The 26048-nt window shown below is 46.1% G+C and overlaps 1 protein-coding gene and 1 long non-coding RNA gene across 8 annotated transcripts in view; one reads left to right on the top strand and one right to left on the bottom strand.

The window, feature by feature from the left end:
* Positions 1-726: 726 nt before the first annotated feature.
* LOC129736210 (uncharacterized) lies at positions 727-18543 on the bottom strand. 2 transcript variants are annotated; one of them, XR_008732511.1, is made up of 3 exons: positions 10244-18543; positions 5893-6087; positions 727-2966 (listed from the first exon to the last, which is right to left on the bottom strand). It is a non-coding gene; the product is annotated as an uncharacterized LOC129736210 (long non-coding RNA). The 2 variants fall into 2 exon arrangements; XR_008732510.1 differs by having other exon boundaries at positions 18087-18542.
* Positions 18544-18752: 209 nt separating this feature from the next.
* The window catches only part of ARHGEF5 (Rho guanine nucleotide exchange factor 5), a 36796-nt gene continuing 29500 nt past the window's right edge, over positions 18753-26048 (top strand). For 2 of the 6 annotated variants that reach the window (XM_055712139.1, XM_027815094.2), the window contains exon 1: positions 19294-24701. Coding sequence is in view for 3 of the 6 variants with exons in the window: in XM_055712136.1 (XP_055568111.1) it covers positions 19766-20035 (270 nt within the window). In the remaining 3 variants the exon portion in view is untranslated. Of the gene's footprint in view, positions 18956-19292; positions 24702-26048 lie in introns of those variants that run through there. The other 4 variants (XM_055712137.1, XM_055712140.1, XM_055712136.1 and 1 more) reach the window with 4 other exon arrangements.

The following is a 26048-nucleotide window of genomic DNA, read 5'->3' as shown; positions in this document are numbered from 1 at the left end:
AACATTTAGATAAAGCAATGCTACCTAAACCAAATAATAAACAAATACAGGGAAAAGATGCCCTTGCACATAAACTTCCATTTCAGCTGTAAATATCACATTTTCCTTTGCAGACAAACAGCTTGTAGACTTCTTCTGAAAGCAGAAAACCCTTAAAAACAAGTATTCTAAAAGTTTCATAATTACAAAGTCAATAGTTGAAGGAGTGAAAGCTCAGCTTTGTATGTTACATATTATTATTATCATTGTGGGTAACACCTGATCTAAGAAGATTTTTATCAAATCTAGAGTTCAGAGTTTAAATACGGATGATCCATTTCACACTGCAAGAGTCTCAACCCACCATAATACACATATTTCATTACTTGACTGCATTAGGTACAGTCAATTGAGAAAAATACAAAAGAAACCACAGTGAATTATCCGTATCATTAAGACACAAAATTAAAAACAGAAGAAAGTGTTCCCGCCCCTGCCCCACAATATAAATGAGAAATGTTGCACATAATACTACTGTAAAACCAGCCACCACAAAACTCAGTTCAGAATGCTCCTTCCTCTTTCACAGATAAAACATTTGAGAATGGACTATTGCATTGTTTTCTAATTCCATATTTATACATTTACATTTATAGTAATATGTATTATAATCAGATATGTATATTTACATGGAGGCATTTCTTTGTAAATTAATATCTTTATTCAAGAATTTTTAAAAGCCTTTACAATTTTCAAATTCTTACACATACAGGTTTTCTACACAAGCAAGAAGAAATACAAGAAAAGGTGTAACCACAGGGACATGCTTTGCCTAGAAGAAATACAGAGCCCTGGATGATACACGTCATCACAGCAACCCATCTCCTGCATAGTCGTTTGAAGTTTCACAACTCCAGTTCAAATTAAACACCAATGACATGACTCATTCTTACAATGAATTTCACTGCAAATAATTGTAAAAAGCATATTTAACACCATGACTCAGTACGCAAAATATCTTCTGCTCCTCCAGGCTAAAGCTTGCTCTGCCCCACACCTACCTCCAGAAAAGGCTAAGTGTCAGCGCAGCCAATAAATGGCCCCACAGCCTCATAATGAGGCTTCTGACACTCATTTTTCCCAAAGATTAATGTTTGAACTAGTGAAGGGACCAGGATGATTTGTTATCAGTACTTGCAACAAGGAAAGCACCTCCAAATATATTATGTTTTAAAATAGCATCCCATATCCTGCAAAATAGAAGTTATCCCAAATACACTCCAAATTTTCCATTTTTAAAGCCTTTGACTTGGGGTGTGTATGTGTAAGTGTGTGTGTGTTAAAACAAGTACTAAGGAAACTATGAAAGGTCACAAAGAAAAGCAAAGATCTATTATTAGGCTTGCATGTACTATACAGCAGTTGACCAATACACTGGAAATTTTCAGGGGGTCTGGAACTGAGAAAAAAATATTACAACCACTTATGGCACTGAGGTCAAAATCAAGGAAAAGATGACAGACCATACTGTTATCAAATCTTTAATTCCTGGGAGTCCCAAGTGGTCAGCATTACATAAAACATTTATTAAAAATGAATGCCATACCAAGAATAACTTGCATGTATTATGTAAAATATTTATTGAAGATGAATGCCATTCCATGAATAGCTTGCATGCTGCTTAGTTTGAGCAACAACAATGCATTTATCCATTGTAAATGAAGTTCTGTCTTCTACCCAACGAAATGCCCTTTATACCTCAGTCTATAACCCTTTTCACCAGTAAAGTTTATTATAAACACATTTTATACAGCCACATTCTATACAATATATACTTTAAAATATAGCTATCATAAAAATACCTATAAAAAAGAACAATGAATGCAGCTCATCAGTAGCTCTTGACAAGGGCTCAGTGGGAGAGGAAGCAGATACAGTACAGAGAATAAAATGTCTGTGATGAAGAACTTCTAAACCTGACCTATGGCTGGGAGACAACCATGTTTACACAGGAACATGAATTGGAGTTCAGGCCTATGTTCCTCCAGGTTAAACCGCTTCCCACATTGCTCCTTGCATGATCCTATGCTGACTGAATAAGCAAGAAGAAAGCAAGCAAGAAGACAGACAATGCAACACCAAGCTCTTGACACCTTCAGAGGGGCAGGAGCAATAGCACATCAACCCTACATGCTTATTTCAAAATGCAGTGGCTGCCAATCTCCTGTTGCATGTGCTGCTCTGGTGCAGAAGGGGTCTAGAAGAAAAACTGACACAACTGAAAAAAATCATCCTTAACTTTCACAGACAGATATCTTTACATTAGGGGACCATTTCTGAAGCTAGGTCCCATCTTCAAGGCTTTCTTAGCTATACTGAAGGGTTAGAAATGCAACTTAACAACCACAGTCCTGCTTGGATCATTGGGTATAATAAAAAAATGATTTATTCCACCACTTCCCACCTTCCATACATAAACCCTTCTCTGACAAGCTCCTCTGCTGTCTTATGCACATAGATTTGGAGCCTACAACAGTACGTACACACACACTTGCATACACACACATAAAATCTATAACAGTATATGCCTATATAGTATAATATCCAATATATGAATATGATATTGGATAGTCTATCCAAGAAATTAATCTGCCTTTTTGTATATACACTGTGATTCCTGCAGTTAATGAACCTGCAGCTATGCATACACAAATTCCCATCCCCTCTAATTGAACAAACCTGCTTTTAACAGAAACCGCATCATCTGTGTTTCCTGACTACATTGTTTCAGATTCTGACTTGCTCATCCTTTTCGCCTCTGGGCTTCTGTCTTCTTTGGTCTTAATACTTCATCATTTCTGTTCCGCACATCCCTTCCAGAAGACAAACTACAGAATCACAGGAGTGAAACTGCTGATTTTTTGAAACATCAGCTCTCACAGAAAGATATCTTATCAGCACATCCCCATCTTCAGCAAAGATTAACTCTGTATTTAAAATGAAAATAATTAAAAAATATTACTTAAAAGCAAGATATTTTGCATTTAACAAACAGAGAATAAATCATCAAACAAAAGAAGAAAAGCCCCTTATTCAAATATTCAGAAGCATTTCTAGGGCATGATTCACCTCCTTCTCAGGTAGACATTGAAAGTATGTTGATGAATCACCGTCTAACAGTGTCCATTTCTCTCCAGTGACTGAAGGAAGCCCAGACCATAACTCAGATGGAGACACCCATACAGCAGCTATTGAGATGCGGGCAGACAAAAACCAGCCTTAGCCTTCACCCAGATTGCCTGTCTCAAATGCACTCCAGCTTCTGCAGGAACTACCCTGCAGAAGCAGGTCCTTGATGGAAGGGGAGCAAAAGCTCTGCCTCGTGCCTTTGGTTGCTTGCCCAGCCTTCTCCAGCTTTCTCAGGAAAAGCTTTCAATGAGAGCTGCTGCAGCAAGGAGGCAGAGCTCTTCTGTCCCACTCCTCCTCCCAAGAACCAAAAGGTTTTGAAGTGGGAAAAGAGAATTAAAAATTGTTTTCCTGCTCCCTCTTCCCTGTGAATACAGTGTCAGTCTGCACATCCTAGGTTTTCTTTCCACTTATATATACTCAGAATGAGACAGAAGTTTGAAAATTAGAAAACAGCTCAAAAGCTCTGTCTTTATTAAAATACATATTTTCAGATTTGGGGGTCAATTTCATGATGTATTTTTGACAGGCTAATGGAGGTTTTTTTCTGTAGTTTCTTAAGGAAATAAGGCTATTTTATCGCACTGTCAGCCCCCCATTAGCCACTTAGGAACCAAGTGGCTCATTTCAATCGAATTTAACATGCACGTAGAGGAATCAAAGACGAGCTTGCTCCTATAGCCAGAGATCAGCAGCTGGGTACCGCATAGAGCTTTACTGGCACCCTCACGGGAGGATCAGCAGGCAGAGACTGGCCCTTATCCATGTTCTTTGGCAGTTTATGTAATATCTTGTCCAGGCAGCAGGTCAAAATATTTGGTTTAGGGACACTGAATCAGTTGGGAACGTGGGAGGGACATAAGGATGATTGGGGGGGAAAGGGCTGCTGGGAAGAGGGAGCACTAATAAGCTTCTCTTCTTCAGGCTGAAATAACCAACAGCAGAATGTGCCGCTTTTCTAATACATTATTAATGGGAATATTGGTAATAATGAGCTAACTATATACTGTTTGGGGTCTTTAGACTGTAAGGGTTTGGTTGTGTAACACTGCACATGACCAGGATTTCCACCACTGTCTACGAAGTAGCTGGTACAAGGGCTGTCCAAGAGCCAAATGTGGGGATAGATAACTCCAACCGAGCCTGGAAGCTGGTGCTCCTAAATGGCGGAGAGGACTTATAGCTGTTTTTTGGAAGCCCTTCCTTTCTAGGAGTTCCTGGAATGCTTGCAGCCCATAGAACATGGGGACCTCTGTCTCCTAGGAGAATTTCCCAAACAGCTTACCAGAAATTAATCAGTAATTAACTTCTCCCGTTAAGAAAGGCTGAGAGAGTTTTGGTTGTTCGGCCTGGAGAGGAGAAGGCTCCTGGGAGACCTTATTGTGGCCTTTCAATATCTAAAGTGGGCTTGTAAGAAAGACTGAGAGAGACTTTTTGCCACTATAATGACAGGACAAGGGGCAACAGTTTTAAACTGAAAGAGGGTAGGTTTAGATCAGACATAATGAAGAAATTTTTTATAATGAGGGTGGTGAGGCACTGGCACAGGTTGCCCAGAGGAGCTGTGGATGCCCCATGCCTGGCAGCGTTCCAGGCCAGGCTGGATGGGGCTTGGAGCAACCTGACCTCGTGGAAGTTGTCACTGCCCGTGGCAAGGAGGTTTGGAACTAGATGATCTTTGAAGGTCCCTTCTGACCCCAACCATTCTGTGATCCTATGATCAGAGAGCACCTGAGGAGAGAGCTGGTGATTTTCCTGAACCTGTGAATTCAGGACAAACCCCAGGAAGGGAGGGCGCCGGTTTCCTGGCAGGGCTGGGAGGTGAGGGGAGTGAACTGCACATGCCGGTTCCTGCGCTCGGCAGGGCCTGGGGGCCTGGCACCCAGCTCCCAGCACCTGGCCCGGCAGGGCCCCGCGCCCACGCAGCACCATCGCTGGGCCCAGCAAGCGCCACAGCCAAGCCCCAGCGCGGGGCGGCCAGCGGGGCTGGGGAAGGGGCGCCTGGGCTGGGGGCTTTGGGGCGGCAGCACACAGCCAGGGAGACGCGAGGAGCCACCACTGAAACCAGGCAGGGGAACCGCAACTGCCCAGCTGGTCCGGCTGGAGGATGGACACAGGAGCACATCTGTGGCGATAAGAGGTTTGGAAAACAGTCTCTGGGAGGAAGCAGGGGAACTGGGTTTGTTGCGTCTAGGGAAGGCTGGAAGGAGGGCAGGACACGGTAATGCAGTTGCAGTGCATGAGAGGTTGGTATTAAGAAAGGCAGCAATTACATTACTGGAAGGACAAAGATAAGATCTAATTGGCTTAATTTTCAGGAATGAAAAGAAGAAAGGAAAAAAGAAAAAGGCTAGATGTTGCAAAAACTTTCTCTGGGTAAGGCAGTGCTGGAATAGATTACTTAGGGAGGTTGTGAAACCCACTTCACCAGAAGTTGTAAGAAGTTAACCAAATGTCACTGTGCTCTCTCAGCAGAGGATGGACTGCCATGCCATATCTCAGCTTTTGGAAAGCAAAAGTCCCTCTAATCTTTTCAAAAGATAAAATTTAAACCCCTCTAATTTTACTACTACAAATGCAAGCATTTACATTCAAAATATAATTTGGATAGCAGACTTTGATCTTTCCTCTCAAAGAAATCAGCTCGCAATTCTTGAGCAGGTAAATGCTGGCAAGATCTTTTCTCTCGTACAAGTTACCTCATCCCACCTCTGTCCTGCTACCAACCTTTCTCCTGTTACCTCCTGCTCCCATGCAGTGACCTGCAGTGTGGTGTCCTGCAGAGAGGCGCCGGCCACTTCTGTGTTCTTTGGGGCACTTCTATTCCTTCTGAAATGCTTGTGGGCTGGGCTGATCTCACAGCGCGATTATACAGTCACCTCTCATCATCTGAGGTTATGGGGCCATAGGATACCTCAGGCACTGGAAAAAAAACAGATCATATGGTTCTTTGGGGACCCACTGTAGAGCAGAATACTCCCAACATATAGAGTATACTGAGGCATGCAGACCTTCCCAGTCCCTCAGGGGATGTTAAGTCTATCAGGACATCTTAACTCCAGTACCTCAAGGACATTACTTAAAGGACATTACTACATTACCTAAAGCTAGGGAGGTTTTCTTGAGATGCTGCATGGGTGTCTAATGTTAATCATCTGATCAGATGCTGCATTCAGTCCAGCCTTTCACCCCAAAATGGTCCTACTACCAATAACTCCAATAAGCTTGGCCAGCCAACCAGCTAATGCTAATGGCACAGCTGGTTAGGGCTATGTGCTGGCTGGGCAGTTTGCTGGCAGTCCCTGGACAATACTAAGAGGTGTTCCTCAGATCATCCCATGCAGGGAAATGTAAACTACCCCGACACTGCCAAATGATTTCCTCTGCTTGGAAGTATGCTGCAGTGACACTGGAATATCTAAACAGGCTTGGTAGAACTTCATGACGGGGTTATAGTGATTTGGGTGATTTGGCGAGACCCTTGTCTCACCAGTGCTTTGACATCCATATGGCTTGTGAGTTCAGGCACAGCGCTGCATGAAAACATAGGTAGCCCACATCTGCTGAGCACACAAGATAAAAGATCCTCTGGGAGATGGAAATTTTGGGGAGTATGATGCAGGTTATACACAAGGCTCCAGCCTCAGGACCAGCGCAGGGTCAGCAGTGATGATGCTGATCCACAGCTTATAAGCCTTGCTGGGTCTGATCTGACTCTGTGGGGAGTCATCCAGGTGCCTCTGCAGTTGTTCCTTGAAACGTCTGACTCCATCAGGGCACATTAGCTTGGGCTCTTCACCATGTGCTTCCAGACACAAGCTGGCCCTGAAACAATCTAGGCATATTCCTACTTATAAACTCTAGGAGGATAAGACAGGCGTTCTCAGAGTCAGCTCTGGTACCTCTGAACTTCAGGGGTAGCGTATCTACACACTGGATAAGCTGCCTTGACATATCACAGGTAGCTTATTTCATTAGCACTGAAAGATAATTTTGGGTGTTCAAAGTCATGTGCAGATACTATCTACTGAGGACATCATGTCTTCGGAAAACAGACTGTAGAGTAAGATTTATCATTGTTTTATGATGAAGATACCAGCCTAGAAAGAGGCAAGCACACTGGTCAAGGACTCTGGAAGTATGTGTCCAGTTCTTAGGTCTGCTTTTTATCTGCTTCTGGCCTGATGGGCTGTTTTGTGCAAATCTCTTCACCCACCACCATCTTCACCATCTTGGTCCTCTCCACTTGTATGACTGTGGCATGCACCTGTTGGTGAGAGGCACTATATAAAACAGAGCTATAATGATGAAGGCTGTAAGAGAACTGGTGGCAGATGGAAGATGAGAAACCATGAATTCCAGGCTGCAAGTTGTCAACCAAGAAACTCTTCATCTGAAGAACTGGTTCACGGATTTGACTCTTATAAATGCTGTTCTTCATGTGGTGTTTGGAGGAATAATCATATCTGCTGAGTTTTTCTCCCCCTCTATTCCAGCTGATGATGACATTGCCCCAGCTGAAAATAAGGAGGCACATCATCTAAAAATTCATATGAAAATGGACACACTTTGACCTTTACACTCACCAACAGAGAGCCCAGGTGGGAGAGAAACTCCTTAAGTGCTGTGACTTCAGAAAGGATTTTGATGGGAATTCTGACCTGACCCAGCATCAGCTGGTTCACACCAGAGAGTAGTGTGATCTGTGTGCTCCTTGTAGGAAGAGCTGGAGCCAGGATTCATCCCTTCCTCAGCATCAATGAACCCACCTCAGCAAGAAATCAACACCTGAATGCAGCATGGTCACTGTGAGTCCTGCAGGGCAGGCATTCACTCCTGCACCACAGATGGAATAAAGGCAAAGATATCCAAGATACTGTTGGGAGCCTTGCAGGGAATATGAGAAACAACCCCAAACACTATAGAGGACAATCTGACAATGCTCCAGTGCAGCAGGGTAACAGTCAGACATGAGTACCCTAGTAAGATGATGGAGCCTGGGAGGTCCTGTTGGTTTTGTGAGAATCACTAATGAAGGAGGAGGAGGTCTACAGAAGGGGGAACCTTGAAGCGGTGAGAGAGAAAGAGAAGAGGTAAAAAAAGGAGCAGGGTGAGTAGAGTCAGCAGGACAGCAAACAGTATCTTTGGGGTATTGAGAGCTATCTGGGTGCTGTGTTGGTAGTTAACTTGGGCACCTGAAGCACCTGCCCAACAAAGAAAGAAGGTAACTTTATGCTTGGTTTTTTTGTGAAGCATGGTGCAACATATTCTAGAGTTATGAATCATTATTTGCACTTCATTAGTCACTGTTAGCTGCAGCCTGGAAGTACTTCAGATCATAGACTACACAAGACCTTACAGGGTTTGTTTCCCTCACCTTCTGTCCCTTGACAGAAATCAAACTTCTAGATCTCATATCCACCAACTTACAGTTGTAACAAGCTAACCTTTAAACAACTCTTTGATCTTTGTTTCTTTATTCTCTCAGATGTTTTGGGGACTGCAACTTACTTGTCCCAGGAGATGTGAAAATTTCAGAAGAGACAGAAGAAACTCTCACTGTGACAAATGCACTGTGAGCACAGGACAAGGATGTGGTTCCTACCTCAGCCCGTTGACAGTCTAAGCCTCCAAGGGAATGTAGCAAAGTTTTTTTCTAAGGTAGAAAACCTACTCTTCTTATAGAGTCATTCTGCTTTTATGTTTTACTTGCAGCATTATTCTTGTGCCACTCTTAAGTAAATGCAAAGAAAACTATAAATATCACACAGTGTGAATCACAAAAAAGGCCCTTTTTGTGTGTTACAGACAAAAGCTTACTTCACGAAAAATGTGCCTTTGCTCATACAAAACAATCCTGCTTCAGTCTGCCCTTCCAACAATAGCATCATAACTCCAGACAAACAATACGCGTTCCCCACCCCTGTGTGGATGGTCATATTTCTCAGCAAGCTCACATCGATCTTTACAACCCATCATATGGGAAAGGTTTCATTTTCCGTGAGTGAGGGGCATGGGGAATCTTCTCCTGGTACAAAACAGGCCAACACTGCAGAGGTGATTTCAGGAACACGTGCTCTCTTTCCTGTTATTAAATCTGTGGGCCATCATAAGATTCATGTTAAGTTGAGGGCCATCAGGAAAGCCACCGTGGGTGGCCTAGGTGGGTTTTGGTCTTGCGTTACCATGGACCAGAAAAGAACATGCATTTTTGAGGCCTAACAAGGTCACTGTTGTTAAGGATCTGAAACTACATGGGAGTTGGGTTACAACAAGGGTTTGGGACCAAACCCACAGAAGATGTCTGTGACCAGGGCTGCACTCTCCAGGTAGACTCTGTCAGGTTATGTTATCCTGGGCCAACACGGTGCAGGTGTTTTGGAGAACCATAGCATTAACATTATTGCAATTTTTGGAGGAGGGTGAGGGTTCACTGACGTATGGTTAGGACTGGATGTTGAGGATGGCAGGGTGGGGTGGAAGATAAAGGGCCAACCTTGGCCCTGCTTCTGCAGGGTAGGGGAGGAATAGGGATCAGGCAAAACCCAGAGGAGAAGGGTTTCTCCTGTTGCTGTTAGGAATGGGAGAAATAACTGTTGCGCTACAGGAGAGGGTATCCCAAGCAGTAGGATTTGCTTCCTGTGCCCAGCAACCCCTCTCTGTCCAGGCAAAGACTAGGGACTGTTTCTCTGGGCTAAAGCTGATCTCCACCATCTGCAGACCTGGAGTAAGCAGCCAGTCTGCAGCCCCACACATCTCCCTGCTGATGACAGCCAGCTTGGCTTGTGTGTCTTGAGCTGAGCGAGGGGCTCTCGTCTCCTTCTGTGGTTAAAAATCACAAAGATTTTACTTTTTAAAAGCTGAAACTGTAGTCAAACAGTAGATCTTTCTGGAACACTCTCACAGAAAGCCTTAATAGTATGTTGTTAGGGCAACTGCTTGCTCGAGCCTAGCAAAAAATATCCGAGGGAAGAAAAGGCAAGTTGATTTTTAAACTTGCTGGTGTGACACTGTATAGACTTCACGGGTGTACAGGAGCACGTGTAACAGTATGGTGTTTGTGTCGATGTTCTCTCACCTGGACGCAGCCAGGAGGCAGAGCCAGGAGCAGCTTCCCAACAGGGGGCACTACGTTATTACACATACAGCCTTGGCGCGCTCCACCTCATGCAAGGACTCCTCTCATGCAGACACTGAACGTGGAGGAAGGCACATTTCAGCATTCTTTGTCCTCCTCTGCAAAAACTAAGCTGATGAAAAATTACTACGTGCATCTCATTTAAAGTCACACTGTTATGTGCAATTACATCCGCCAAAAAAAGCCAAAACAAACCCCCAAACCCTACATCCAGGTTGCAGGGAGAATTCTGAATTTCCGGGCTTTTAAATGCTTGATTTCACAGCCATTCAAGAGTATCTTAATATAAGCCAGGGACTTTTGTATGCAATTTGTTAATTAACAGGGAATCACCTTTACTGGGGCATGGGACAGATTAATTTGCTTGTGGGCTGAATTTTGTGTCTGGCCAACAAGAGGAAGGAAAGTGAAGGGCTGATCTGAGTCATTACTGCTGACCTAATACCACAAGCAACAACACCTAGATGGACATTATCGTATGAGGATCTCAACTAGGAAGAAGTAGCTTCCTAGCACAGTGGTTTCCAAGTGAGCAGGGATGGGCAGGATGGGGCTGGGGCAGAGGCAGCACTGCTGATTTGAGCACAGGTGAAAGCTTCTGAATGTCATCTTCCCACCTGTGCTGCACACGCCAAGGTGCTGCAGCTGCCTGCATGGGTAAAAACCTGCACACCTGTGTGCAGTGCTTTCTGTATCCAGCTCCTACACAGCAAGATCCTCCCTTTCAGGTTGAACCAGAGGACTATTTGGCAAGCCCCTCGAAGGCAGCATGCTTCTCCTTTCATTTTTGCTCTCCATGCTCAATTTTCCTGAGGTCCTAACTTCAGTTCACTGTTTGAGCAGCTCTGGACTAGAATTTGCCTGTCGTGGTGTGGCTTTGTCCATATTCTACCTGTTCCTTACAGTAATTTATTATTGAAGCTCACAGTTGAGCAGAAAGCCTGAAGAAATGACCACAGGATAACTGGCCTACCTGAATCTGAAGAGCACAGAAAGGACAAATGAAGTTTTCTAGTTATTCTGGCAGTGAATTGATTTATTTGTTGTCAGCATCCTTTCTACAGAAGGCTTTGAGTGTCATACACACACTCCTAACTTAAGTTATTGCTGTGAACACCCACACATATGAGAAAAGTGCAGAGGAAGACTCTGCTTGAGTTCTTTCCTTGGCAAATGGAGTGCAAGTATTTTAAGAGTCCCAGTAGCTGCCTTCTGGGCTTCTCAAAGGATGCTGGGGGAAGAGAAAAGGAGAGAATAGCTATGTCACCAATCCTCTCTATTTAGGCCTTTTCCAGCTTCTAAAGAAGGGGTGGAAATATCGGTGTGTGAGGCCAAGGTAAAGGACAAGGCTGTTAAGAGACTCCAGTCCAGCAATTATCTGCATGTGTATATGAAAGATGCATGTATGGAGTGGACTGGAAAAGAATTTACTGCACCAAGACATAAAATTAGGACTCTGGTTCAGGTTTGCACAAGGTTTTAGGTGCTTCTAATTCAAACAGTTATTTTCTGTGCACCTGCCCTCCCTGCCCCGCTGCTGCCACCGTGCAGGAAGGACAGTTGGACACAACACTGGCAAATTCCCGTTTGCCTGTCTGCTGATGCCAATCTCCACTGACTTCCACCATTCCAAAAGGCCAAGTTCACAGGCCATCCATCCTGCCAGTCCGCAGGGAGAATCTGATTCTTAAACAGCCATAGGATCAAGAGCACTGCAGGAGTAAAAAGAAGAAACAGTACCTTTAAAATATTAAGGCTATGAATTAGTCATGTAGCCTGAGCTCTAGATGGAGCCCCAGAAGAGCATGTAAGAGCAAAGCTGTGAGCAAATTAGTCTCCTGTTCAGGGGAGGCAATACTCAAGATGGGACTCTTTAAGAACTGCATCCCACTCAGACAGCTGCAGAGGCATCGCAGCAGCCTCACTGCCTGGACCAGACTTTACAACATCCTCAGGAAGCTGCTGCTCCCCTGCACTGCAGCCCACAATGTTCTCAGGTGTTCTCGCAGATCTTTGAAGGCTGTATGTATCTATCTGAGATCACCAAAGGATCTGGGTCAAAAAAACAGGTTTTGTGTTCCTCTTGCAGCATTCAGAATCACAAACACAAAAACTGAGAGTGCTGCAGCAAACCAAGAGCTGCTTCCTAAAGGCTCCCTGGGAGCTGCAGCAGAGGATTTCAAGGCACCAGCCAGGAACAAGCAATAACTGGAGTTAAGCATGTAGCATCTCAGTGGAGAAAAAGCGTAAGCCCAAAGATTTCCTTAAAATTGTCACTGAGCTAGAAATCGCTTACGTCAATTCCTGTAAAAGAACAGCTGCCCTGAAATGTTTGCATAACCAGCTTTCATTAGTATTTTTCAAAATTTGTTTGTGGTATTTCTGGATAGACCAATGTTGTGTATTCTGGATTACCATCAATTACCACTTTTGATGATGGAGTAGAGGCAAAACCCATTAAAAGCCTTCCTATCTTTCTCTTTGTCAACTGATAATTCCTCAATACAAATGTTTTTATCTCCATGTGTTTTTCTCCTTTTGGAAGGATCTTAATATGTAGCACCATTTTTTAACCCGTTTTTGTTTTTAGGTTCCTTGATTACACATATTGCCTTGTATTTCTTAGTTACCTTTCATGGATCCTCTTCAGGTAGTCCATGGACCTCCTGATGTGTGTGGAAGATAGGCCACAAATTAAAGCAATAGTCCTACTCAGTGAAAGACACCTATACTGACATTCAGTGCAAAGTACCAAGGAATGCCCTCATTGCTGTTCTTGGTCAGAAACCATCTTTTCCCTGCACTAGTTCAAGATCTACATTTTGGAAAAAAAGTGTATCTCAAGCTCATGTTATAGCTGCCAGGACACTTCCATATAGATCTCCATATATTAATCAGGCGGGAATAAGACTTGAAAAGCTGAATGTTCAACAGGAAGAGGGTGATGTCTTATTAGGTATATCAAATGTAAATTTTGCAATTTTGGCTGAGGAAAATCTTCCTTAAATGTAAAAGCTTACTATTATTTCACTGAAAATACAGTCACTGAGTTGTCAAATATTATTGGTGAGCAGGAAACAGGTTGCTTTGACCACAGTATCATTAAAGGCTGGGCAACTGCTTCAGAGAATATACCCCATTTAGTTGTAGCTCCTTGTTTCCCCCAAATATTACTCAAAAGACCTTCTTGCTTGTGCAAGTTTATATTTTATTAACCTTGAATAAAAGGATGTTTAATATCTGAGGCTATTTTGCCTGCTTTTACTATTGGAAACTGGCCATTCCTAGCTCCAATTCAAGCAAAACCAGGAAAGGTCAAGGAAACCAGCATTTTCACGTGTGAAGCCCGCACCTTTCTGATGCCTGGGCACCAGCAGTCATTTTCCTTGACGCCAGTCCGGATTGCACTGAAAGAGCTGCAGCTGTGATTATAACTGGGAAAGCCCAGCGGTCTCTGCCAGGCCCACGTCCACAAAGTAAGAACCACCTTCTTGCATTTTAGAACAAGCAGTGGCTGATAATCAAGTGAACTGTTGAGCAATGTCAGGCTAAATAGATCTGTGCAAGTAAAAATATGCTTTTGCCACCTTACACAGCTGTCAGGCAGGGATTCTCCAGACAAGCCCTTGCCCTCATGCCTCTAACAGCAGCAGCCTTTGTCTCTGACTGTCAGACTGAAGTCTTGTTGATTTGTTTAAATTTTCCTGGCAGCACCTGTAAGAAAGTGGGGTTTAGCAAGCAGCTCATTTAAGACACTGGCCCAGTTTGCATATCAGGCAAGACCATTGCTATTATTTCGGAAGAATTTTGTACAACACACTAAATGGGCCATTCCTTCTTAATCCATCCTGCCAATGTAGACCTTCATGGTAACTGGTACATAGTTCATCCTGACATAAAACTATCACTGCGTGGCACATATGTAGGTATCCGTTTGGACAAAGAGTCCTTACTGCTTTTGGTATGAAAAAAATGGATGAGGTTGAATAAGGATTATAAAGATACATAATTTAAGTGGATGATTGTGCTCTGGTTTTATTCTGGTTTTATTATATAAGTGCAAACACAGTGTTGTGTCTAGGTCACTTTTTGGCTGCAGGCTAGTTGGGATTCCCAGGAGAGAAAGCATGTGAGAACAAAATGGAGAAAGCCCATTTCAGTCTGTGACTGCTCTTCTCAGGTTTACACACTCTGACAATATGGGGTTTTTCTCAGAGCTACTGTTACTAATTCAGATTATGTCAGCAATACAGGTTTATAACTAGTTTCACATAGGAAAGCATCTCTAGCCATATCACCTGAAGGGCTTTCCCAGTTATGCATTTTCCTAATCCTTTGCCACAGGCACTTGTTGCTGGACATATGCTAGAACAAATTTCAGGCAAAATACCAGAAATCAGTACTTGTCTACGTGAAGCCCGTAATCTCTTGAACACCTGGGATAAATGATGGCTCTGTCAGACAACAGTAGGAGTTCACCATTGTAACGGCAACCATGACTGTCACTGAAGCAGATTTTCAGATTAAGACAGGCCAGGCCCAAGCTCACTTCCACAAATGAAGAACTACTATAAGTAAACAAAGAAACAAAAGCTAAAAATACTGCTCCTTCCTAGCTGCTGTCATGTGGGCAACTCAAAGCACGAGATACACCTTAATCTGAACCGGGGAGGCTCGCTCAAACCCCTATCTCTGAGAGATGGTTTGCACCCTGAAACAGCTTAGTATTCCACTGCACCCTTTCTGCCCTACCAAACTGAATCCAAAGGGATCGTTATAGGAATATATAATCCCTGTCAACAGTAAGACTGTGCTCAAGATATAAACAAAAAACGGGAGTGAACTGTGCAGATCTGACATTTTTTCCTCTTTTACTCCAGCATCTGCTGTAGCTCAGCAAGGCGCTAGCACCTACAAATCCAAGAAGAGCATGGTATCTGTGGTACCAAAGCTGAGCTGAGGTCTGGGAGGGTCTGCACTTCTCCCAGCCTGCTAGAGAGAGACCTTGGGCAAACTGAGTGCTTGGATGCTGAGACTCTGCTAACTGCTGATAGCATGCTGTAAATAAGGTACGGGAAAGGAGATGACTGAATTTCAGAAGGACCGTTACTGCTGGATTTTCACAGCAAGCCTCGGAGGAAATGAAGGGAACAGCCAGGACCTGACTCATTGGGGATGGGTGTTTTTCTTGTTGCTTGTATAAACTTACTTTGGTTCAGTTTCCAAGCTCAGTGTTCTGTTTCTTTCCATTCCTGGAAAAGGTTTTTCTTGCCACACACACTGGTTTGCATCTGCTTGGAAGAAGGTATAGCTTTGAACAGGCCCAGGGAAGTTATTTGGTTTTCCAAGGAGTGAAGGCTCAAGACGATTTCAGTTAATTTTAATAAGACCCTCAGACCCTCTTCTTCAGCAGTATTTCTGACATGTCAGCAGCTTAACTAAGAGTTACTAAAACTGCCAGGTTCTGTCCAGCTGTCTGCCTGGCTCTTTACATTTACAACCACATGCTTTGCATATAGTAGAAGTTCAACCCAGAATAATGTCTGCTATGGAGCAGCGAGGATGGGACAACACAGGACTTCAGCTGGACGGGACGTTTACAAGGAGGATGTCTGAGTGGGAGGTTGGTGTCCGAACTGCCTTTAGCCTGCCAAGGTCGTGGTGTGCTGAGATAGTTCAGGGCACTGCAGGAAGCAGGAGATCATCAGGGTACAGGACCCTGCTCTTGGCGCTGCTGGGCCTCTTCACAGTACGAGTGTTTCCTTGGAGGGAAAGAAACACTCTGCATACTCAGTTGGTGCAGCCTAGCATTTGGTGGGCGGAGATAGGCAGCAATAAAGCCCAATCCACCTGGGACACCTCTGTGCTGTTCTCTGACCTGCTTCCCACTAATGCTGGCTCTTGACTTGCTGGGAGAGGATCCCTGTGCTGAGGGATCCACTGGCCAAAAAGCATTGACTCACTGTAGCTCACTTTCCTAAAGGAGTATTCCCAGCATGGGACAGGACCTCTCTTGCTCACACCGTTGAGTGTGATGTGCAGGTGTTCTAAACATGTTCTTTCTTTTACCAGGAGGGTGGCAAAATGGTTGCCCAGAGAGACTGCAGAGTCTCCATCCATGGAGATATTAAAAGCCCAACGCGACAGAGTCCTGTGCAGGCTGCTCCAGCTGACCCCACTCTGAGCCAGGGGGTGGGCTAGATGATCTCCAGAAGTGCCAGCTAGCCTCAGCAATTCTGTAGCACACTTATTCTTCATTGACAGTCCCTCCATACCACTGGCAGAATTACCTTAATGGCATTGCAGTAAGTTTGCATGGGTACACATAGAAGTCAGGAGTCCAGTTCCCACCAAGTTAGGGAAGGAGAGCTTGGCCTACAGAAGGATATAAATACTGTGATACTGAGAGCTGCACATCATGACTTCAAGCACTACTTCACCTTATGTAAGGCATTAAGAAAAGTTAGGCACTCACACTCTGTGCAATGGTCAAGGAAAGCAAGGTACCCAAGGATATGAATCACAAAACCAAGTAGAAAACTGCCCCTGCATCTATTGGAGGCGCCAAGGAGAGGGGTGAAGGTTAAGCCTTTCTTAGACAATGTTGTCCTTTTCTGGATGACAGAAATGCTGTCTTCCAGTCAGGATGCCCAGCTCCAGCCGGCTGCTAGCTGCTAGGATCTTATATAATGCAGCAGGAAGAGGCATTGCCTATTCATGTAATGTCCCAGAGGTTTAAGCACCAACCCAAGACAGACATGATCCAGAGCTGATTTCCCCAGTCTCTCGGCTTGTGGGAATTTATAACATCCCATTCCTCTCCATTGACTGTAAATGCAGTGATGTGGAATAGGAATCTCAGCTGCAGAAGCTGATCCACTATGATCCACACAAATGAATGAAAGCATTAATTGAACCAGAAAGCAGTAGTAAGCACAAGTATGATTTTGTCACTGCCTGGGTACAGCTGTCAGTGTACTGCTTATGAGGGGGAGTCTTCCTGCCTGGGAGACCCCACATGGGTCATACAGGGAAAGGAGGGTTGAGGACTGCCTGGGTGCAGGCTACAGGGTTTCTCCGGTGGTTGGGTAAAGCTCCTTCCTCTCTTCTGCTGAACTCTTCAGAGTACGTCCTGGAGGATACACACCTGCAAGCCTCAGGAAATTATTAGGAAAAAAAGACTGAGCAAAAAGATGACACTGGATATCAGTTTAAGGAGACAGAAAATATAATATAGGTAATGCCTTCCTCAGTCACCTGTCTAGCATAATTCTTTGCTCACTTTGCATTCTTTGTGAGCAAAGATCTATACCACGGTAAAGTGCATTCTCACATAAATCCTGTACTCCTTTAAGCAAATCCAGGCATCTATGCCACAAATAATAAAACCAGAGCAGTGGAGAACAAAGCAACCTACTCTGTTTATTTTGTCCAGGAATGAAAACCCCAAAACTTCTGAATTTGCCCCTTTTATTTATGATCACAGTAATCATCTGTGTTTTCCTTTTCCCTGCTACTCCCAAACACGTCTTGTATCTAGTTGTCCTCCCTCTTTCTTCTTTCCCTTTATGTATGCCTTTTTTTCTGCCAGGCTCTGTTCTACTCTCCCATGTGGGGGATGTCTCCCTATACAGACTGTGTGCCCCTGTCGCTACAGTCAAGCTGGCAGACAGGAACAGAACTTCCTTTACTGGGAACTGATATGCCGTGCCTTTTCAGTCCACAGCTCAGCACAGCAACCACAGAAAACCTTACTACAGGGAGGGCTCCTCTGGATACTTACCTGCGTACCTAGGAGAGGCAGGATGCCTGGGAACGGCAGCTGTGGATTCAGATTTTTAATACAAACCTACAGAGTTTTCCATCCGCATCCGGCTGAATTTCTTCCAAATCCAAGTGTTAAATTCATTTACATTTATTTGACAATCTCAGGCGCAATCTGGGGTCTGCAAGGTGTGCTGCTGCAGAGGCACAGCCACGCCACGTGTAGCCAGGATGGCTCCTGACACCCGTCGCTTTCCAGGGAAGCCTGCTGGGAGAAAACACAAAGCGGGAAGGCTCACGCATGCAAAGTTAACGAGTGACTTTAAGGAGCGGGAAAACCAAAGACTCAGGTAATGAGGAAAACATTTTAAAAAAGAATAAAAAGCCCGTGTTTCTCCAGCCAGTCCGGGAACCTGGGACCGGTGGGTCAGGTGTGCCCAGCCGCGCTGCTTTTGCCCTGGAGGCAGAGCAACGCCGCCTCCCCCCAAACTCGGTGCCGACGCACTTACTGCCCCCGTTGAAATACAACAACAAAAAAAAAAAAGGCAAAAAAAAAAAAAAAAAAGCATAACCCTCACGCTCGGGCGGCCGGCGGGGGCCAGGAGCGGCCGCGTCCCGCTCCGTCGCTGCGACGGCTGCGCCCTGCCCGCGCCGTCGGAGCGCGGCCCGCTGCCGGCCCGGCTGCGCCCCGCACGCCAATCAGGGCGGCCCGCCTGCCTTCCTGTAGGTGTGCCCGGCTCACCTGGGAGCCGCGGCACTCATGACATACCTGCGGCCCCGCGGGCGGCGGGGAGGCGGCGGCCGGCGGCCGAGGGCGGGGGGCCGCGCAGGCAGCGGCGCCGGGGCGGGCAGCGCTGGCCCCGGCCCGGCGATGTGAGGCCGGCGCAGGTAAGGGCGGCCGGCGGGGGCGGCGCGGCGGGAGCGGCGTTGCCGTGTTCCCCGGGGAGGCGGAGTGAGGCGCGGGCCTGGCGCCGGAGCCCCGCGGAGCCCGGGCCGGGCCGGAGGGGCGGCTGCCCCCGGGGCCGGGCCGGCGGGGCAGGGTCGGGGAGGTGGCGGCGGGGAGAAGCGGAGGGCAGGGCCGCCCACCATTTTGGGACCCGAGGGGGCCGGGGGGGAGGGATCTGCGGGAGAGGAGCGCTCGCCCCTCCCGAGGCGGGCCGGCGGGCCTGCCGCGCTCCTCTGCGGGGCCGGGCCGGGCCCGCGGCGCACAGGTGTGGGAGCGCGGGCAGGACCGCCGTCGGGACCCGGAGCCCCGCGGAGCCGCTCCCGCCGTGGGGGCGCTGCGAGAGCCCCGGTGGGCCGGTGCCCGCGGAGGGGGCGGCGGCGGGGGAGCCTCTCCGCCGGCTGCGGGGCAGGCCCCGGGGGGCCGCAGCCTCGGCGGCGGCGGCCTGTGCGGGATGGCGAGGCTCCGCGCCCCGCCGGCGGCGCCCGTGCCCCCCCTCCCCGCTCCTCCTCCTGCCGCCGGCGGCAGGTAGGGCCCCGAGCACAGGCCCGGTCCCAGCCTCAGCTGCCAGCAGCCGGATCCTCCTCCCGCAGAAATGGTGCCTCCCACGCAGGAGCCAGATCCCAGGGCGTTCGCTGGGCTTCCAGCCTCAGCCGGGCGGCCCGTGGCCGGGGCCCGGGACTCTCGGGGCTGTGCTTGAACTCTGGACACCTTGTTTTCCTCCGTGCTTTGCTGGCTGGCGCCTCGTGACTTTTATGGCCTGTCACGGCAGGGAGGCAGAGGAAGGAAAGGCGAGAGAGATACCTGCCCGCCGCTCGCTTCTCGGCTTCTGGCCGCCGCTTCGCAGCCCCAGCACCGCAGCAGCTCCGGGGCAGCCTGGGCGCCCCGGGCAGCCAGCCGGCGGTGCGGGGGTCGAGCTCCCACCGTGCTGGCCTGACCCATTCCTCCCCCCCAGCATCCGTGTTGCCCTTATGCTTGATGCTTCGTTTATTCCCAGAGGTTGGATAAGACCTGGATCAAACCTGGTAGGGAATTCAGGGTCAGGGAAGGAGGTATCAGCTCAACGGGTCTGTGTTGACATGTTGCAGACTTTGCCAAGGAGCTGCTGGATGTGGATGCTGTTGGCTTCTCCTTGAGCTGTGTGCCTGTGCCTCTCTGACCAAGCCACATCCGTAATGTGGTGTTGAAGTTTTGTGACCAGGTGTTTTGGAGTTTCTCGTAACCTAAACAGCTTGTTGAAGATGGCCTGGATAAGGGCAGAGTCCTTTTAAAGGGCTGCATGGGAGGGAGGTGGCTTGGTTTAGAGGAATAATGTATGGGTGACCCAGATTTTGGAACTGCGACTGAATTGGGTGAGGAGGAGGCATCCATAAACGAGACTTTAAGTTGTACCAAATCCACATTCTTCTTAATTCTCAGTTGTTGTTAATATTTGGAACAGCTCAGCTGGCTTCTGTGTAGAACCTCGTTTTGGCCACTCATGGCTGAGGTTAGCGTTTGCACTGTACTGTCTGTGCAGTAGCCTGGTGATTCTGATAAATCTGTGAGTGGGATTATATGATCTAATTGCTAGGTGACTAGGCTTGAAGTTGGTACTCTTGCTGAAGCCCCCTGTTCCTGCTGCCCAAAATAGTGGGATGCAGGTACTTCTGCTGGGAACCTCTTGTGCATCCTGATAGATTTTGCTAGTAAGAGTTTGTTCCCTGGGACTTTTTTTTTATTATTATTCATTCCATCCTGTTAACTTTAGCTAGCTGTTCTTGCTGTTTTCTGTTGAGTTTTACCCTTTCTTATGGTTCACTTGCTTCAAGTGCTTTCTAGAGGTAAACAGATAAATTTTGCTGTAGTTTGGGTTTTTTTGTGGCGTGTGTTGGTTTTTTTAAAATGTACTTTGGAGTCTGGTTTAAGTGGGCTGTTTCATTTAATTAGTTTGTATTCCTGTAAATTATGTTCACGCTCCATGGTTATTCCAGGCAAAATTTAAGAAGCAGCCTGCAAGGGATTTCACGTTCATAATTGGAATCACATTTTTTTCCAAGAATATTTGATTCTGAGAGTTAACTGTGCTTTCTGTCATCTGTTATCTTTCCAGTTTGATATTGGAGGCTTAGTTACTGTTTAGCTAAATTATACATAGCTAGCTTATTTCAGTAGTTATGCCTGGTAAGTTTTGCAATTCCCTTCAGCTTTGAAGTTCTTCACTGAACTGCTGTTGTATCTTTTAATGAAGTATTTAGAAGTGACTTCAGTGCAAGTGTAGTTGCGCTCTATTGTTTCAGCTCTTGGGCTGTACAGAGAGAAATTGTTTCCCTCTTCTGTGAGGTGATAGCATAGTTGATGTTCATAGTATCAGCCATGTGGGGTCAGATGCCTTATTCTGACCCCTGGCAGGTATTTACATTTCCAGCTGTTATCGCTGCATTAAATCCAAAATTCTATTAGAAAAGTACCCAGTCTTGATTTCAAGATACCAAGTGATAAACTGCACTGGTTCCCCAGGTAAATTATTCCAACAGCTGATTACCCTCTCTAATTTCTTATCTCAATCTGTCCAGCCTGGTTCCTAACCACAAAGTCTTGCTACAAATTTTCATGCCGGCTTACAGAGCCTGTTGCTGCCAGGATGACACATTCCAGCAAAAAGGTGACCTATTGTACTGCAGTTTACAGCTGTTACCCATGTTAACCTCTTGCTTCTGGGAAGAGGCAATCGTGGAGCTGTAGTCACAGGGGGTATGATTTAGAGCAGCAGTTAAGTGTGCCTGGCTGCAATGTCTGTGTACAGACAGGACTTTCAGGGAGGTGTAATTGAATGACTTGTGTTGCTTGGAACACAGCTTCACGTGATGGTTAATCCAGCATAACTACTGGCTGCCACTGAAGGAACAATCCAGTTCTCATCCAGTTCTGACTGCGAGCTCCTGCAGTTTCCCTTGGATCGCATCTAGTGATCAAGCAGCCTTGAATAAATTCAGTCACTGCTCAAACTGAAAATTAACCCCCTTCCCTAGACAGAAAAATATGACTTTTGGATCTGGAAGTTGGACCAGCCTGCTCTGTGGCCAGGTGGTGCTAGGTCTGATGCAGAAGGGTAGCATGCCACTGGGCATGAGAAATGTGGAGAGGGACTACTTCCAATAGCCGTCTCATGCCTGTGCCGGATTAAATGCAAGAAGGAATTGTACATTTAGTTCCTAATTTGTGCACTCAGGTGAACAGGCTGTGGTTGCACAAGTCCTCTCAGCTGGCACTGCCATTCAAAGAAGCTGGCGCGCCTACCTGTTGTCATCCACATCAGTTCCCTGCTCTGGTTGATTATAAGACTACATGCATGCCTATACCACCAGAAGAGAAAGGGCAGTGTGGTGGTGGGAATAAGGAAGGCAGAGGAGGGGACTCCTTTTGGCAAGCTGAAGAGCTTGTGAAACTAAAGCTTGAGATACAGAAATTATCACAAGCACACCTTACCTTAAATCTTAATGGAAGCTAATGTATTTTTTTCACCTTCCTTTTGCAGCAGATGTGTGAGAATAGCTACCCTGATTTGTTCAGTAGTTCAGGTTAACTCTGTTGCCTGACTTGGGAGTACTGGCTTTAGCCAAGGCTGGGTTTAGCACAGCTGCGTTTATGTCTTTGGTCAGGAAGTGTGTGTTTGAATTAGACTTTGTGTGGGAAGGAGCGTGTAACGTACGAAGGAGAAGTTCTGTGCCTTGGCTGGGATGTGCTGATGCCTTTGAGAGGTTCATCAGTGCAGAAAAGTTGCAAGCTAATTTATTTGTGCATTCTAGATGTGAGGTTCTCTGTCGGTTTTGGTGCCTGAGCAAGGTGGGGTACTCTTTTGGGAAAGCTTCACTAATCTTGTGTCTTCCATTAACACCGGCTTTCTTGCTCTTCTAGTGGGATTAGCTTGCTGGGACAAAATCCATTCCCCATCTATTGGTTTTAAATGCCATTCCTTCAAGTGTAATGCTGAAAACTGCAGGACACGTGGAACTGAGCCTGTGGTGGAGACTTGTCTTGAGCCCACGGTTTGGGGGTTGGATTACAACTAGATGAAGTCAAAGAAGAAAGTCCTACGTCTTTAGTGCAAGGTCAGGGTGAGGGCTATTGGTTTTGATAGTGGAAAAACTTTAGAAGGGGGAAGGTGATTACCATGACATGTGTACAAATGTACGTAGGTAAATAGACACACATATGTAAATGTATGTCTATATAGATAGATACATAGCACAAAATAGAGGGTGTTCTGATGCTAGAAGAGGTTGAGGAGGAGTGGCTATAGAAACTGTAATTGCATGGTATACAAGAAGTGAACCGAAGTGGGAGGAAGCACATGAACCTGCTGCTCAGAAAATACTGCGTTAAAGCAGAGCTGGCCATAAATTAGCTTTCTGAGAATGTATCCCATTTGCAGTAAGTCACGTAGAAGTGTGTGATGTTCAGACATCAAACTACCTCTTTGTAGTCTCAAATTGATCATCTAGCTGCACACAGGTGCTCAGTGTGTGAGGTCCACTGCCAGTGGCCTTGCTGGTGCTCAGAGTACATTTGGCACTGGAGTTCCTGCCGCTGATCATACACAAAACTTCCCAAATCCTTACCTGGGTCAGGCTGAGGTGGTGCCCAGTGGGATCCACAAGCTTGGTGGTCCTGGCAGACCCAGCCTTGCCCAGGGTGTGACTGGAGGAGGAGAGGTAAGGTATGGCTGCAGCTTCATCCACGAATCCAACAGTAGAGTTTATGAATCCAAAATACACCGCTCTGGAGGGGAGGAGACTAGGATCCTGGTCACGTCAGGGCACAATTCGATTCATTCAGATCGCAGGAGCCCTGAGATAATCGGCACATGTGGCGCAAGGCGTGAGTTGGGTTACAAGCAGACCTGCAACCTGTTGGATGTGCTCGTTGTTCACAGCTGCCACAAGGTGGCCGCAATGGCTACACGTGCATCTTCACTTAGTCGTAGAAATAGATGCCCAGGTCAGTGTTCAACTAACACATACACCGCCCGTGGGAGGAGGGGTGGCAAGAAGAAGACTCTTTGCCTGCAGTGTTGCTGGGCAGCTACAAAAAGTAAGCATGTGTAAGTTTTATGGCATGTACACTTTATACTCACAAGTTTAGAGGTGCAGTGTTCAGAAGTGCCTACATGTATTCTTTGAATAACGTAAATCTTAACTGGGCCCTTACTACAGATTCCTGTCCTGTGAGGAGGTGCTAGTGGAAACTTTGTAAGAGTATACCAGTAAGAGTATAGCTTTGTTGGTGTACCTCATTTCATAGGAGAAGGAAGGATGCCATACCATACCAGTGCTTAGCAAAGCTCTGATGCTGTAGCTTGTATCTTTAGTGGGTCTGGTCTCTAGGAAAAAATCCTTTTGGAATGGATTAAGCCTGAGTCTCTGTTCAGATACAGAATTTTTGCTGTAGGTATTCTATAGTGCAGTCATCTGAGGGTAACTCTAGACCTATGAAATGTAATCTAGCTGCAACATTTGAGTCAATCTCCTTTCTGAAGTACTCTTGAGATCACTGTCTTTTTTTTTTTACAGGTGAGGACTGTCAGGCTAATAGCAGTGAAGTTGAGAAGGTGCAGTATGTATCTATTTCCCCTCTGTTGCTGGATTTGTAGAAGAGATGTTCAGAGTATATCACCAGCCAACAGTGTCTCACTGTGCAGTATCTAGAATGGTGAGGATTTGGTTCTATTTGTTGGTATTGCAGAATGTCTCAAATAACTCCTCCCATTGTTTGTTGCTTTTCTGCCTCTTTTTTTTTTCTTCTTTTTTTTTTTTTTTTCTATAACTCCTTTTGCACGTGGAGAGATATTTCAGGCTTGAGTCTGAGTAGCATCCATATAGCTGATGGATCTTATGGATGTTTTTAGAATGATGCACTTATCTCTCCCTTCTCTACCCCTCCCTAGGAAAGGTGTTTTCTCCTGGCAAAGTATGTTTCAGGTACAGGCAGGGAGAGGCTCAGGATGGGCACGGGGGGTGGCACTGAGAAGGCTGCAATACAGCACACAACCCTGTCAAGACTCTATGCTGTAACAAACCTTGGGGCAAAGAGAGGATGCTGTGGAGAGACGGCAAAGGGAAGTAGGAGTATCCCTATTTTTATAGCAAATTATGGGTTATGACATGTTTTCCTAAATGTGCAAGTGATTGACAGGCAGGTTTACCCCTCAAGTTGCCCAGCAGTTTCTTAAAAACAGTTGGTGCTGTGTTGAACTATGGGAAATATGTTACTGTATTGTTGTTCTCTTCCTCATCCCTGGGCACCACTGGGAAGAGAGGATGTTCTGAAAGGGAAGCAGTAAGATGTTCCTGTAGGCACAGGGTCAACACTGCTCATTTGGGTCAGAGTTCTGTGCCATGTGGAAGGCAGTCTTCCTCTGATACTGCTCATGCAGTCCACCTTATCTTTCTGCCCCTGCACGGTGAGTAAACTGAGCTTTCGTGTTTCAGAGAGCTGCAAGGAAAGGAAGATGAGCAATTTGGACATATGCTGGGGCAGTGAAAAGTGCCTTAGCCTCGAAGAGCAAGGCTAGGCATGCCAGTTATGTCACTGTGGTGTGTGCTCTGACCAGTCACAGGGGAGGGTCAGGGACATAAAAAGCAGCCTAAAACTGTGGCTGTGTGTATAGAAAAATCATGACAGCTGAGTTGCCCAGTGGGTGTTATCAGATGTACCAGAGCCATTTTTCCTTCCTATACACAGCATCATTTTTACCTATTCAGCTGCTGGGTGTGTAATAATAGTGATATCAAAGGCATGAAAATAGGCATCTGAGTGTAAAAGGGGAAAAATGGATTGACTCTGACTCATAACAAAATGACTTTAAAAAAGAACAGAACAAGGTGGGATGTGCTGCATTGCACGTGCAATGAAAACTGACACGAGAAATCTCAAGTTCAGAAAGGCAACGTGGAAGAAAATTTGCTCTGAAATGTTTTTTTTTTACTAGAATGCTGACTTTGAAAGATTAATTTAAAGATGGCATTGTATCACGTTTGGTTGTGACAATGGAAAAGA

Source organism: Falco cherrug, chromosome 5 (assembly GCF_023634085.1).
Source record: "Falco cherrug isolate bFalChe1 chromosome 5, bFalChe1.pri, whole genome shotgun sequence".
NCBI lineage: Eukaryota > Metazoa > Chordata > Aves > Falconiformes > Falconidae > Falco > Falco cherrug.
The sequence above is the reverse complement of the archived record's forward strand: the minus strand, read 5'-3'. Positions and strand labels throughout refer to the sequence as shown.